General features: G+C 40.6%; 1 protein-coding gene across 1 annotated transcript in view; it reads left to right on the top strand.

The window, feature by feature from the left end:
- The first annotated feature begins 14,793 nt into the window (after positions 1–14,793).
- Positions 14,794–16,074, top strand: part of LOC147894454 (uncharacterized) — a 53,050-nt gene continuing 51,769 nt past the window's right edge. The window contains exon 1 of the mRNA XM_087385440.1: positions 14,794–15,727. Coding sequence (XP_087241566.1) covers positions 15,420–15,727 — 308 coding nt within the window. The 5' untranslated portion in view covers positions 14,794–15,419. The remainder of the gene's footprint in view (positions 15,728–16,074) is intronic.

The raw sequence follows: 16,074 nt of genomic DNA, 5'->3' as shown, positions 1-16,074 counted from the left end.
AAATCTGTAGATACCACCATACCATGGATCCCCAACTTCTCTGGCCACTACAAGGGTTATATTGAGGCACTCCTCTAAATCAATCAAAGCATTCTTCAAGTTGGAATAACCCCCTTTTACAACTTTGAAAGAAAAATCATATTCTTGTAAAACTGCCAACCATTTGGCCAACCGGCCCATGGGATTTGGTGATTGAAGAACCTTCTTTGCAAAACCATTGCTAGAGATTATAATGGACTTTCTAGCCACATAATGCTTAAATTTCTCAATGCAAAACACCAAAGACAAGGCATGCTTGTCAGCCTCAGAGTAGCATCATTTAGTTTCAAGCAATTGTCGAGAAGCAAATCAAATAGGATACATGAACCAATCCTCCCCTTGCAGGAGAAGAATACCCACCAGAGTGTGCTCACCAAACCCAAGATTGATATAGAAAGTCTTTGACCAATCAAGATTGCATAGAATGGGTTCTAAAGCCAGAGCACTCTTGATTTGTACAAACCAATGATCATAATCCTCATCCCAAGATAAATCAACCCCATCTTTTAATAGTGTAGTCATGGGTCATGTCAAAGCAGCATATTGATCAATGAAGCAGCGATAGTATCCTGCTATATTGACAAATGAGTGTACTTGATGTTTGGTTGTTGGTGGGGAGAGCTTGAGGATAGCTTCTACGTTCTCAGGGTCAAGCTTGACACCCTCGAATGAGACAATATGTCCCAGTAACCTCCCTTTGGTGAGGCCAAATGGCATTACTTTGAATGCAAATGTCCCCCAAGGTGTGGCAAATGTGGGTTTAAGCACATCCTCCTCGACAATTCTAATTTGATAAAACCTGAAGTAACCATCACAGAAAGTATACATCTCGTGACCACTTACCTTCTCAAGAATGAGGTCTTGAAAGGGTAGAGGATGATGGTCCCTCTTGGTGGCCGCATTGAGTTTCTTATAATTGATGCAGACCTGCCACTTATTGTTTTTCTTTGGGGTGACTACCACTGGTGAAACCCATTTAGTATTGTAGACCGGAACAATAAACCTAGCTTCTACAAGCTTCTACAACTCTGAGAGCAAAGCGTCGGTCTGTAGGGGCCCTAACCTCTGATACTTCTGAGCCACTGGCTTAGCATCAGGCTTCAGCTCTATCTTGTGTTCTATGGTAGTCACATGGCAAAGTTGGTGGTAGCTAGTTGTTGCAAAGAGGTCAAGGAAACCTTTGAACATTTCTAGGAAATCGTCTTTCTCACTCGGAGTGAGGTCTGGGGAGAGCATAGATTCAAGGTGTTGAGGAAGCTGTTACTTTTTAGCATATGGCGGGGTCGGAGACACCCCCATCATGTAAACTTCTTCCTCTGAGGACTTCTCCCCCCCATCTAAATCTTCCATTGATTCAAACACCGATGAGAGAGTGTCACTATCCTGCTCCTCCTCTTCTTCTGGTTCAGTTGCACTGGTATCTTCTCCTTTGAAGCACCAAAAGACATGTGTCTTATCTTCCAATAGCTGATTGCATTACTCTTTCTCAACCACGGTCTCCCGAGTATGGCTGGGTAACTCCTGCCTGTATCTTCAATGTCCACTACATAGAAATTGATGGTGGTGGTCAACCCATTAACAGTGATGGGCAAATCCTCAATGACTCCTAGGGTGGCGAGTTGTCAACCATCTGCTACCTTGATTTGAGTGGAGGAACGCCTTGTGCATTTCAAATTCAACTTCTTCATGATACAGGGAACCATGATATTACATGCAGCTCCCCCATCAACTCACACACTTTTGACATGGCAATTATCTATGATGACATCTACTGTATGCGGGTGCCGATCAACTTCTTCAAAGATAGAAGAAATCTCTCGTACCTTTCCCTTTTTCTTGCTCCTCCTTGTTGAGAGCCCTTGCTACAGCTCACGTCTCACCTTAGGGCTTAATGGTATTAGTTGAGAAGCATGATGCTCAAAGACCGATGAGCAAGGTCTTCTTGCCCTGAGCCGATAGGAAAATTTGAGGGCGACCACTTACTCCTGCAAGATCTTTTAGTCTTCTCTATTGGTGGGTCTGCCATCTCAGCATCTGAAGGCTTTGAGAAGGACACCTTCTTCCTAGGGCAGCTTGGTCCACGGTTTGAGGTCCATGGTTTGGAGAGGGATTCGAGGTGGTACGACTTCTCTTCCTGAGGTCAAGGACCTCTACGTCAAAATCCTCGGTGCCTGATCCACTTAGAAGATTCTCACGCTTGGAATATTGGGACATTTGGTGCAATAATGACCCTTCTGGTGGCACTCTTAGCACACAACATCGGCACATTCTATTGGAGGGTGATTGGCTTAATTTTTTATGCCTACCACCTCAAGCCAAAGATTGTTCAGGGCCTTGGCTAGGTCATTGACTCTGGGTTCTTTAGTAGGAGGGGCCGAGGGAGTAGGAAGGAGGGGGGCTTATGGGCGAGGCTGGGGAAATCTTCCAGGTAGGGGGTGAGAATATACACCTTGTTGAGGGTAAGCATCTAAGGGGGAACCATACATTTCAGGTGGAGGCGGTAAAAACGTAGACACAACTGATTCAAAGGGTGGAGCCGCTAACAAAATACAAAAAGTGATATGTAAAATCAATGTCCATGACATAGATAGCTAAGGGCAACAAGGCAACAAGATGATCTAGGTGTCACAAAGAAAGAGAGAGAGAGAGAGAGAGAGAGAGAGAGAGAGAATAGGGACACAAAGGGTGGGAAAGAGAGAGAGAGAGAGAGAGAGAGCACGAGGGAGAGAAGGGGAGCGAGGGGGGGGGGAGAGAGAGAGAGAGAGAGAGAGAGAGAGAGAGAGAGAGACTTTTCAAAGAAAAAATAATAAATATAAAAATATTGTAATTAAGAGCATTTTTAAGGGCAATGCCCATTTTATAAAGTACACTTCTAAGGTCATTTTCACCTTTTCAATTTCCCACTCTTGAGTAACCTTGCATTCCACAGCCTCCTCTTTTGTCTTCCCAAGCATCCTCTTACACTCATGGCTTCCCTAGAGAGGCTTCTGACCAGTGGATTTCATCCATTGATTCCCATGCCTCTATAGATCAGGTTTATCCTATCTTCTGGAAGGCATTCCATCTTGAGTCACACTTGAGAGCTCTCCTTCCTGCTGATAATCCCTCTCTTCAGTTTTTGATAGACTTATCCATGGGCAATCTATCGCGATTGCTAACTCCCCTCACCAATGGGTTTCATTGGATATTTTGAGCTCTTTTGACCAGAGTGCTAACTTCAAGATGACACTGTTAGAGCTATATATAGCTTGCCCTAACTCAGCCTAGTCCTCAACTATATATATGCCTATGATGTATGAATAGAATCACTTCCTTGGGAGCAACTCTTGTGTCCATCTCTCTCCTCTTTCTCTTTCTCTCAATATAGTATCGGAGCTTGGCTATGCGCTAGCGTGACTATGAGGAGAAAGCGACATGTTTTTTGCCAATCTGGCAACGCGATCATTCACATAACATTATTTTTGATCATTTCGACTACTTGATCGCTAGGTTTTGAGTATATATGCAAAAGTTATCAAAGATGCATTGCAAATCAGTGCTGTGATCATGATTGATGAAAATGGCCCGCGATGGCTTGTTTGAATCATACGTGCCAATTATTTTGACTAGCTGGATCACTATATCCCGATTTCAAGTAAGAAAGTTATGCTTATTTCTTTTTGTTGCTTGTTGTCAATAAACTGGTAGAAGAGTGTTTGGACAGGAAGATGAACACCCATAACCAGAGAGGACTTGATCTAGGACATGAGGGTGGAAAAGGTTTATACTTTTATAGAATCAACAATATTTGAAGCAAAAGAAAAAGCAATGAAAAAATAGACTTAATGATAAGAAGCTTCCTGATACAGTGTCGCCCTCATGCTTTCAATATCCACTGGTTGATCACACAATCTTGCACTCAATATTTGCATTCCCTTGGATTTAACACACTGGCATATCATGCTTTTACATTCCTGCATGGAGAAATAAGATGCTCAATTACATGAAGCAAACTTCTTTAGCTATAGGACTTCACAAAAATTTAGATGAAGAGGAGACCCAACACCCACTAGTCATATCCGTAAAACCCAACAGGTTTTGCAGATTATGGATCATGAACTAGAGCACTTGATTGAGCCACATAATGGAAGAGGAGCAGCCAGATCCTTCTCTAGTGGAGCAATGGTATTTGATGTAAGGTTGATGAATATTCCATAAGGTTTTGAGATTTTTTAAACCAGATTTATCAGTAGGAATGGCCTTGGTACAAAAGTACATATTATGGATAGCACATTTGGTTTGATCAAAGGAGTTTAGAGAGAAAAGAGAGAGGGTGCAGTTTAGATCAACAGAGAGAAATTGCTTCCCCTACCAAACAGTAATTTTGCATTGGTCTACTGCTTCGGAAGACAGGCTACAGAGAGTGGTAAGGGACTCCATGGTAAAAGGTGCCCTGTGATTGAGAGTTTCAAAACCCTAGAGCTTATGGTATAAACTGGTTGAATTAAGCTTAAGTTGTCGAGGGGGAAGAAGAGGAATGAAAGAGGAGAATTCTGAGAGAGGATTATTGAGAGAGGAATCAGTAGCAATAAATGTTTGGGTGAAATTAGCGAGGGCTTCTTTGTCAGCCGCATCCAGGCCATCAACATCCACTAGAGGGTTGTGGGGAACACATGCAATTTGTTCTGGCAAGGGAATCACAGGGAGGTTGTTGACTATAAGAAGCTTGTTGACGATGGTGGGAGAGATTTGTGATAAGATGCAATATCTTGATCATCAAACAAGTTAATGTCATTGAGTTGTCATAGTAGGTTGTCCAAAGATGTCATTCCAACATGAGGGTTGTTGCGGGACACCGTCAGTAATTGAAGCCAGTCGTTGATAGATGCAATACAAAGTGCTGAGGGAGTGTTGTTCTTCTTTGCCTTTTCTTCAAATTTAAAAATCTTGGTGAGAAGCCCGTTATCTAGGAAACGAGCAAGAACTCTTTGGATCCTAGTGGCAGGTGGGGGGAAAATGTTGTTCCGAAAGCCAAATTGTGAGAGGACTTTGTTCCACCAGGTAGTCCTACACAAGCTTGGCATGAAGCTAGAGTCAACGATGCACATGGTTAACCCGGCCAAAGGTTAACGGGGTTCGCACAGGTGTGTGTAGACAAAAATACCCCAAGAACATGGCACTCAAAGCTCTTAAAAAATGATAACAAGTGACCACTGCATTATATTCCAATAGTACGTAAAACTTGCAAGTACATCAAGAAATCAAAGTTGAATCTTTCAGGTGTCTAGTGTCTGCTTACCTGCTGCCACCATCCAGGAAAAGACCAATTGTTAGAACAACAAAGTTTTAAATGTGCAGACAGGTAATGCTTATGTACCTCGGCTTGTTATCACTATACCAAGGAGAAAGAGACCCATCCAGATTCATAATTGCACACTACATAGTATAAAGGCAAGGGGGACACCATGAAATGTTGAAGACAGAAGTGCCAGTCTACCATATAGGAGGCATCAGGAAAGATAATAATTTTGAAAGTCAATTACCTAGGCTTCTGTATAGGAGGCAAAGAACATCATTAGAAGGACATTTGTAACAGAAGATAGCGACCTAGCATTCCAAGACTTAGGCAAAAAAAGGTTAGCTTTCCAAGTAAAATGTAAGAGACCCATCCATACATACAACAGCACATTTTTTCATAGCTTAGTGGGTATTATGGATTGTTTGGATGTGCTCACCTTCCATGTAGGAGGCATTAATATGGATAAGTATTTTGGAAAACAATTTTCTAGCCGTCCATATAGGAGGCGTGACAAATTTTTAAGCCATCCATGTAGGAGGCATTAGAGTGTAAAAGAAAGACAATGACCTAGCCTTCCATAGAGGAGGCAAAAAAATGTCTTTAAAATTAGGAGGCTTACACAGGAAAAACCAGCGATTTTTATGTAGGAGCCATGATAATTATTTTGAAACCCAACATTAAGCCTACCATATAGGAGGCGTGAAAATAAATTTATTTGGCCTTCCATGTAGGAGGCATTAGAATGGAAGAAAAGCAAAGTCCTAGCCTGCCATAGAGGAGGCATAAAGACAATAATAAAAACCTCAAAATTAGGGCATACTAGAAGGGACAATTGTTTTGAAGAAAAATCAAATGGCCTTTCATAGAGAAGGCATGGAAAATTAGCTTTATTGGGGACATTGAGACTAGTGGAATCTCGGTTTAACAACTTCTTGGATTTTTGAGGAAGATAGGGCGATGTTCTAGCATGATGCAGTATGAATTCATCTTTTCTAGCTGCCTTCAATGTTTTATTGACGTAAGCAATAAAGGATGGATCCATATTAGCATACATCTGAGTTGTCTTGCGATCGGCACAAGTATTAGATGTGTCCTAAAAATGAGACATACATTTGTTAGTATGTAGGGCACATAAGCATTTTTTAGCATTTGCCATAGTTTTCAAAGTGCTATCTATACTTATTATAACTTACCAAAATATGCATCTTTATTTAAATAGGGAAAACTGAAATGCTCCACGAAGAAAGTGTCTTTTTGTAGCGCCACCACATGTTAGCATGCAAGCTAGAGGGTGCATGTACTATTCCAGGTTTGGCCTGCATCTCCATTGGTAGTGGCGTACTAACCTCGTCGTTCTCTACAAAAGCTTCAATGCTGAGGAGGTCACATCGTTGTGTTTGCTTCAAGCAACATCATTTGTGATGGGTAGTTTCGATGATAAGTAGTAGCTATCAGGAGATTCTATGGACACTAGCAAGGGCCAGTTTGAGAAGGGTGTTTAAGGTGGAGAGGTTTTCTTTCAACATTCGTCCTTTGCCTTTTCGAAATTCTATTTCATAATTCTTTGACTTCTAGGTGTAGACACGATGAGCATGGTGGAGCCATGACCTGGCTGTGTTGAAGAAGTGACCTCTCGTTTTACTGTGGTACTTCTATTTCTTCTTTCTATTCGAATATTTTCTTGTTTTAAGTATCCATTTATATGTTTTGTTAATTGACTATTTTGCAGATGTCGTGGAAGACTTCAACATTGACAAACTAGAAGAAAGTATTGCCAAAGGGAAAGCAAAAGTTGCCGATGCTATAGATGGAGTAGAGCAAAAAAACAAGGAAGGTGTGTATGAGTTCTATTGTTATTTCGATCTTGTGTCTTTGTTTCTTTAGTTGCTATTCTGCTGGGGACGTCTTTGTAGATGATCAATCTTTTGGGTACATCGTATCTTCTACCTTTGCATCTTCTGATGTTTTTTTTAATGGACTACTAGCACCGGAGCAGTAATTTATCTTTGGTCGATGGGAATGCTTCCTCGTTTTCTTTTTTTTGAAACTAGCACAAATCACCTCATCTGGTAACCAACAAATGGATGTGCTGCTTTATTCCTTGCTAGCATAGCTTGCCAATTTGAATACTATGATCACTTTTGAATACGATGCTGACACAATTACACAAAAAGGGCCAATGCCCTACCCTCCTTTTTCCTCCTGTACCATTTCTTGTTAGGTTGTTTGTAAGCCTCCACTATTGTTGCTACCCACACACGAGACGGGCCAATCCTCTACCCTCTTCTTCCCTTCTATAGTATTTCTTGTTAGGGTGCTTGTGAGTCTCCTCTGCTGCTCCATCAAATTCGGATGAGTTCTGCTCGTAGCTCCTTTTTTCTCATGCTCGTCAATCGGCAATGATTCTTGTAGCTTCGGTTCCATGAATTGCCTCATTTGTGATAATTAGAAAGAATAAAAGACTACACATAAGCAGAATGTTGGGGGTTCTTTTCCAGACCTCCACTCAAACTAATAGGTCTTACTAAAGCAAGTCATCTCGCTAGCCTATTAAAATATGCTTGAATTCCCTTGCTTCTTGCTCAAGTTCACTTTGGGGTTTGCAAACGTTGAGTAATATGTGGCCTTTGCTTGGGAGCAATTACCATGAGATATTTAGGCTTGATCATGTTTCTATTTTCAAGTTAAATAAAAGCATATGCATAGCAAAAAGCCTTTGTTCGTAATCTATGATGTCATTTGTCTAGCTCCCTTTAGTAAGGTTGAAGCTAATATTTTGGGGCGATCATCAGTGAAGGTGTACACACTGTTGTAGCAGAGAAAGGCATTTGAGGATTGTTTATTAAAAACGAAGGTGCCTGGTCCCGTATTAATGACTGATTTACCCCTTGTCTTGACCTCAACCAAAGGAGCTAGCAAAGATGGAACCCTTCTTAAAAATTCTAACATCAGGAAGACCACCAAAAAAACATTGAAAACCACATTTAATGCAACAGCTAAACAAGTTTACGTCAAGGATGAACATTTATGTCTTTAATTGCTTTTGTTTATGAGGGTTGCAATTGTGTCAAGTGAGCATGTGCAATTTATCTTGCAGTCCGGAAAGAGATATGCAAGAAAGGTTGTCTTTTAAAGATGCAATGCAGGATAGAGATGAAAATTGGGCCTCCAATTTTTAATGAAGACAATGAATCCGAGATCACCAACGACTAGTATGTCATTATTTAGTGATGAAGAGAACACTATTTAATAGCCACTTTCTAAATGAAGTGACATTACAATTGGACTTAAATTAGAATTGTTTTTTTTTCAACATCCTATATAGCAAGCATATATTTGTGCTCATGTACGAGCAAACAAGTACTATCTTTGCATTATTTCATGTATAATGATGATGGGAATTTGTTTTCAAACAAGCAAAAAGATAGAGTTTCTATTGTCACATGGTATATGCCAAGAAAATGATGGTTTACATGAGCAAAATAGTTTGGTTTAGCATGTTATGTCGTTTATATTCTTTTTATTTCTTGTGAATTATTTCAGTTTGGTATTTGTCATGGCAACTTAAGAGAAAGTACAAATAGAGCATCATTAATTAAAGCAAGGTTTACTTATTGCAATGTTTACTTAAGAGAGAATACAAATAGGGCATCATTAATTAAAGCAAGGTGTACTTATTGCAATGTTAATTTAATATTTCACCAAGCTCAAGCTTACCATGTAGGATTGACAAGAGCAAGGAAGTTGCTGAGTTTGACATAGTAAACAATGCAAACATTGAGGCACGAGAGATTGAAGCAATGGCCCTAGTAGAGTTAGGCTCAGTACACCCAAACAATCTCATAGCTTTACCCATAGATGCATTGTTGGAGTATGTGCCATATCGATTTGCCTTGGAGGGCAAAGTTTTAGCAAAGTGTGGCACCTTCAAAGCTAAAGATGTATCTTAACCTATCTTTATGCGAGTTGACTTGACAGATGCACAGTGCTGTGAAACAGTCACCCTTCAGGTTCCACATGCGTATGTCTTACAGTTGAGGGGTGTCTTGCAAATCGATGACTTCTTTAGGGTAGAAGGTCCAGGATCACAAAGAGAGTTGCAAGTGAGGGTGGGACTTCTTTTGTATCATTATGGGTTGATGCAATAGCAACAATAATCAAGGGCAAACCATTTAATGGTGTCATATCTTTTGCCCTTGAGAAACCAATAAGAATTTACGTGCCTTGGGTAGCAAACCAAGTAGAAACAACAAAAGCTTCATTTGTATAATTGATGGGTACCATAGCCTTTATTGTTGTGAAAGTTGACCTTGATGGCCCACCATCAGACCAGATCATTGTTGCAGATGGTCAAATGCCAAAGATCGTGCCATGTAAGTGCATAGGAAACTTTTTCATGAGAAAAAGCCTTGTGTTGAGTGCAAGCTATTGTGATCTAGTTAACATTTGTAGTGGAGAGGAGACACACACTCGCAAGGCTAGTGAGTTTGTAGATGAAGGCATTGTCATGTATGCTGCCAAAAACATATCTTTTATGCGCGCTAGAGCTCACTTGGAGTTTTTGATTTTACCATTCTAGAAGCAGTCTCAAAGGGCAATCTTTGAGCATCATTACATGAAACTTTCACAAGCCAGTGTCTTAACTAGGCTAGGGCAAAAAGATACACTAGCAAATTAAGGTTGATTAATTTAAGAAAAAAACATGTTAACAATGTGTTTTGCTATTGAACAAGTCATTGGAGTATTGCACTTTATTGGTCTAAATAGTCCTCTAGTTGAATTTCAATGCAAAGGCTGTGAGTGAGTAGAGACCCAACACGAGACCCAGCCCGTCCATTTTATCACAGCTATGATAGCACACAAACCATCTTGCGCATGCCATCTTTAAAAGGTTGTGTGGTAAACTATGATGGCTCACAGGTGGCCATACAAATCTGTGGTAGCCATGTCGATGATGTGCTCAAACTTCACTGCCCTTTTATAGAATTCCACAGTCGTAGTGTCGTTGCCACTAGGAACATGTTGTATGAAAAGAAGCCATCATGATACTTTACTGTAAACAATGCTGGTTTTGTGACCACGTTTGCGGCAAGTGCTTGCTAGTGTGGTGGCACCTACTTCCATTGTGCATAAACCTGGCTTTGTTTTCCCATTGTACACATTTCTTTGGTTTGTGACTACTATTTCAATAGCTACTTCTTGTTGCTGTTTGTGACATACAATCCTCCATTGTAAATAAAGTTGGCAAACTATTGAACTTCATGTACTTTCACAAGTGAAAAAACACATTTCAATCTGCATGTTTTACTTGCAATTGCTTTTACAGAGGCAAAAACAAAAGCCTTGGCCGTTGTCATTCGTTTTGAAACACAAAAGTGTTTTGCTCTTTGGAAGCCTTACCATCATTGTTGGTTTTGTTGTGCAATCAACCATTGCTTGACTAACTTAGACAATCACGACGACAAAGAAAAAGCCAAATCATCCAAAAAATAATAATTGGAAATACTACCTAACCTTGCCCCATAAAATCTAATCTTACACAGTGATTTCATTGCAAGATGTCCTTGCAAAACTGACATCCTCAATTTCTTGCACTCGTTCTATCCAACATATGACTACGAAGCCTTACTGGACATATTGCAAGATCATATTTTACACAGCAAACTCACTTCTGCAACACCTTGGGTAGACCTTGCCATCTCCATCGAGGAAAAGAATGCCTCCAAGAAACATAGAGAGGCCATTGTAAAACTTTTGTAGAATTCTGCAAGCTCACGTCTTGTGGTGATTGATTGTTTGAGAGCTCTCGATGAAAGGTTGGGTTTGTTGATATGTAATGGTGAACAAGTCTTTCATGGTATTAAAATTGGACCAAAAAAACCTCGCAACATGCACTCGCTATTGTTGTTAACCAAATCAACATTGCCCATGAAAATCATCCCATTGGTTTCAAATGGCAAGAAGCGTGTTTACAACACATGGTTAGTGAAAGATGAACATAAATTGCTAGAAATGATTAGAGTGTATGCTAATGAAACTGCAAAGGCAATCATTGTCGTTTTCACATAACACACTACCCTAGAAAATATAGCACGAAAAGTGTTTGAAGCAAAATATACAGATTTTGGTCAAGCAATTTCCGTAACAATCATTTAAAGGTGCAAACCTCTAGAGTAGTGTAAACAGAAAACAACATCAAGCATGGTATCCCCAAAGGTGATTGTAACAAAAGATGTCGTTTGCCAAAAAATACATTCGCCAACAATGCACAGGCCCGATGCTTTGCCAAAATTAAAGACACATCAAGTTTCGCATGCTCATGCTGTGACTACTTGACATTCAAATCGAAAAAGAAAATAAAAAATAGTGAGCATAAGACATTCATGAAACCCAAAAACCTATGGAAACAATTGGTCATGCAAGAAATGGAAATACCTTTGCTCCCTTTGCCATATCCAAATCAAGAAACAATCAGTGCCTAAATTTTCCTGCCACAATATGAGGTTTGCTTTAAAAACACGGTATACATCTACTTTGAACAAAATAGAGGAGTGGCTGGTGTCTATAAGAATACCTTTTGAGCAAATTTGTGAACTCACATATGAAGGTCAGCTTGGACTACATGGTAGTGTTATAAACATGTTCGCTGATATTGATAGGGCCCAAAATGTGTTATGCTGCTTCACTGAATATAGTGCAATAGTGGTGGCTGCAATAAAGCAACAAATGCAATATAACCACAACTATGCTAGAGGGTTGGTACAACTGACTATGACAATGCGTGCACTGCATGAATTATTGCATAGCCCTCTCTACAAAGAAAACAACGTCCAAATTAACAAAATGTGAACACATCATATTAAAAGCTTCTAAAGGTTCGACGAGAATGAACAAACCATAGCAACAACACCAAATACTGAGCATGCTCAAGAAACAGACACATTAGTGCATGGAATATACACTAAAACAAAACATTTTTGCAATGCTAAGGCAACTCAGTTCTCCCACCTTCTTCATGACTTTCTCAACTGCTGCCGCTGAGAAACGGTGGGAGCCATTGTTGTCATGCCTGCTAGAACTTTGTGATGGCCAAAAGGCCATTGTAAATGATGATGTTGCAGTTGACCCACGTCACTACCCCAGGTCAGAGATCCTATCACAATAGCTCAGTACTATGTGCACAAGTTTCAAGCATTGAAAATGTTGTTATGACAAGATAGCAGCATTTTAGGTCCAACAAAAGATTCTTCTTTGTTACTGAGTTCCAAAACAAAGGTAGTCAACATGATCATGGCTTGTTATGGACTGAAGATACAACCAACTTTTGGGCAATGCGATAGTGAGACCCTGGAAAAAGATGTGGATAAGTACATTACAACAAACAATTCAGATTTGCTGCCACACTGGAAGACATACAAACACACAAACATAGAAAGACTTGTACAAAAACTAGGAAGACATGTCGTTTCGGTTTCCCACGACCACTCGTTAGAGAGAGTCATGTATTGCTACCTCTACACAATAATCTCCAAAAAGCCACCAGACACAAGAAGAACTTTAAGATGGTGTCAATTGCATTATTAGAGAAAGAGACACTAATAATTAATTACGACACATCCCTAGAAAATTAGATATTGTAGAAGATGAATACATCCTCACCTTACGAAGCAGCATCTCTAAACCTACACTGTTTTTGTTGCGAAGTGGGAGAAAAGATGGACATCATGGAGAAGAGTATGGGAACCAAGAGCAAAATTGTTCCATTGATTTGAGAGGAAGTTCTCTCTTTTATAGAATGGGAGAGAGGGTGGCCTAGATCATAGGTACCTCTCCTACATCAAAGGAAATCAATCCCTACATCATAGGGACTCCTAAATCTAAGGCACATCGCCACTTTGCATTACATCATCACTTATGTCATGGTCTAGACACATCATAGCATTTAGTGTGCTACACACACACACACACACATGATCATAGGACAAGCCCTTGATCACACAACTCCCAACATACCCCCCCTCAAGGGTTCGCCTCTTGCTATGTCAAGGATACATCTAGTCATATAGTTTCACAAGCCATCTCAGGGTGGTCAAGGATAAATCTATGGCTAGGATCTCATGCTAGCAAAGGTGCCCAAGGGTAAGGTTTTACAAAATGGGATAGACCCCCCAAATGGTTATCTCCCTTGCATGTACAAGGATTAATCTTAGGCCTTTGTGTGGACCTAGTTTCTCATGTCTACAAGAGGTACCATGGAGGCAAACACATATCACATGGCCTACATCATATGGTGACCAGAGGTGATTTACAAAGACTATAAGGACAAAACATATAACCATAACATTCTTTTTGGAGTACTACTCTAGGCAGAGAACCTTAAAATTGACTCTATGACCAAGTGATGATAAGAAAGCTCAAAAGATAGAATCTTTATTTTCTTCTACCACAAAGTTTGTGACTTCATTTGCTAATGGAGTTCTCTCTTCAACCAGATTTGCTTTGTTGTTGATGTAGCCCTCACAAGATATGCTTCACTTTCCTTGGAGTTGTAGTTGGGTCCATTGCTCTCTTCTACCAAAAGTGAAGCTTCAATATCCACCAAGTTGGATGTAAAAGTGTTGCTATACTCTTCATCTAGAATACTCAACTTGTGCACCAAATACCTTTTCAAGTTACACCCAAACTTCATGTGAAGTCTCAAACCCATCAATGTGATGAATGTATGAGTCATTAAGTCCCAATGCTATGATAGCAAGGGCCTTTTCATATTGGACTATCCATTGTACTTCCCTTGGCTTCTTCACATAGTTCTCATTAGAAGAACCACAAGAACTAGTCATGGTTACAACTCAAATGCTCATCAACAATAATAGTGCATGTGTATCATCTTTAAATCCTAGAAGATACTCACAATGGAAAAAACACTATGAGTGAGTATTTGAATCAAACTACCATCATTTCACTAAGAATCTTCTGTCAATGATTTGTCCCAAAGCTTGCATCAAGCATTCAATCAAACCAAAAATGCCCAAAATGTAGTGTAAAACATAGTAACTTGGAGACCTTGATTCAAGCTCTATGAAGCATATTTGAAAGGGCTTTTTATGCACAATTAACACTCTTATACTAGAGAATGTTAACCTGGGAGGACTGCCAAAAAAACGCGTAGAGTTGCTCATGAGAAGAACGCCTTCTTCGACTAGTCTTTGTGTGATTCCTCCTTGTGGCAGCAACCATTGGTCCTCAAACTTGGACACAAGATAGATTGTAGTGTCGCCCACTCGTGGGTAAGAGGAATTAGAGTATAGTTGAGTACATCGTTGGAATTACGCGATAAATCAGTGCACTATATTGGTTTTGATTAATACAAAACTATCCTATTATTCTTTAAAAAAAGATATCGCGGGAAATTGGGGACATAATAAAATTTTCTACAACGTGTAAACTTTGGATGCTTGCATGTCATAAGGAGTCGTCTTCCACTCGTTTCCCACAAAGACACAAGGTCAAATGCTTGGGGGAGTAAGATGAATTTCCCACCAAATAAGGGAAAGAGTACTGAGGCCTTTACTATGGGAGAGGTGCGAAATCTTTGCACGAATCTTTGAACACAAGGTCTGGATGAATCTGTGCAGATGACCTGAGACTGTCTACTACTCTTTTGTGGAAGGGCTGTTGAGTGAACAAGCATCATCTTGCAACGGCCCAAGTAGGGAGGGAGGGAAGGAAAGGAAGGGAAGAAAGCTATTAACTGATTTGCCCAAATAGAGAGGAGAGAAAGGGGAAGGAGAGAGGGAGACAAGAAAGAAATCTAGAAAGCAAGGAGAGAGGGAGGAAGAGAGCGAGCAAGCAAGCAAGCAAGGAAGGAAGGAAGCAAGCAAGCAAGGAGAGAGAGCAAGCAAAGCAAGCAAGCAGAGAGAGCAAGCAAAGCAAACCAGCTCAAAGCAACAACAGTCATCTCTCTCACCCAGACAAGTAGCACTCTGCTTTGTCTCCATCAGAAAACACCTCCTTTGCATTTTCCCTCACCACCCAAATCAATCCTTCCATCCACAGTCCTTCTCCTCACCCTCCCCAGCCTTTGCTCTGCTTCCTCCACAACATGGCAGCCTTCGTTGCTGCCACTAGCGCATTTGGGCACTCCTCCTCCTCCTCTGCCACCCTCGAATTCTCTTCATTAGCTGCCCTCAACGCTCGTTCCCCCCAGCTGAGTCTTGCCAGCAGGCTTTCCGGCTGTAGGCCTGCTTCGCAAGTTCGGATCGATAGCGGCGCAACCTCGGTGAAGGTTGTTGCTCGAGCCGGTGGTTCTCGTCCTCCCCCTGGCGCTAGAAGACCGCGGCCTAGCAGTTCTCGTCCACAACCTTCGGACGACGATGGTCCACGCGACAACCCCATAAACGAGCAGATAAAGTAAATATGTGTCCCCCTCCCGTCACAAAGCATTTGCAAACAGACTTGTTCTTTTGGAAGTGTCTGAAAATGCATGTCAGGTGTCGCTTCTCTCCAAAATTTGTATTTCTTCACAATTTAGGCCGTGTTTATCTGCAATTCTTTTGTTTCTAGTTCAAGTCTTCTATGTGTCGACTAATATAATATGTATCCAATGGTTTGCCTTCATTATTTCATGGCTAAGGGATCATCGTAGCTTCACTTATTACTAAATCAACTTCAGAGACACAGATGGAACACCAAAGTGCTGTGGTTGACTGAATGGAGATTTAATGACAAGTAACTTGCACAATGCGTGTATAATTTTG

Source organism: Dipteris shenzhenensis, chromosome 14, assembly GCF_047967505.1.
Source record: "Dipteris shenzhenensis isolate YYH24624 ecotype China chromosome 14, Dip_SZ_1.0, whole genome shotgun sequence".
NCBI classification, from domain to species: domain Eukaryota; kingdom Viridiplantae; phylum Streptophyta; class Polypodiopsida; order Gleicheniales; family Dipteridaceae; genus Dipteris; species Dipteris shenzhenensis.
The sequence above is the reverse complement of the archived record's forward strand: the minus strand, read 5'-3'. Positions and strand labels throughout refer to the sequence as shown.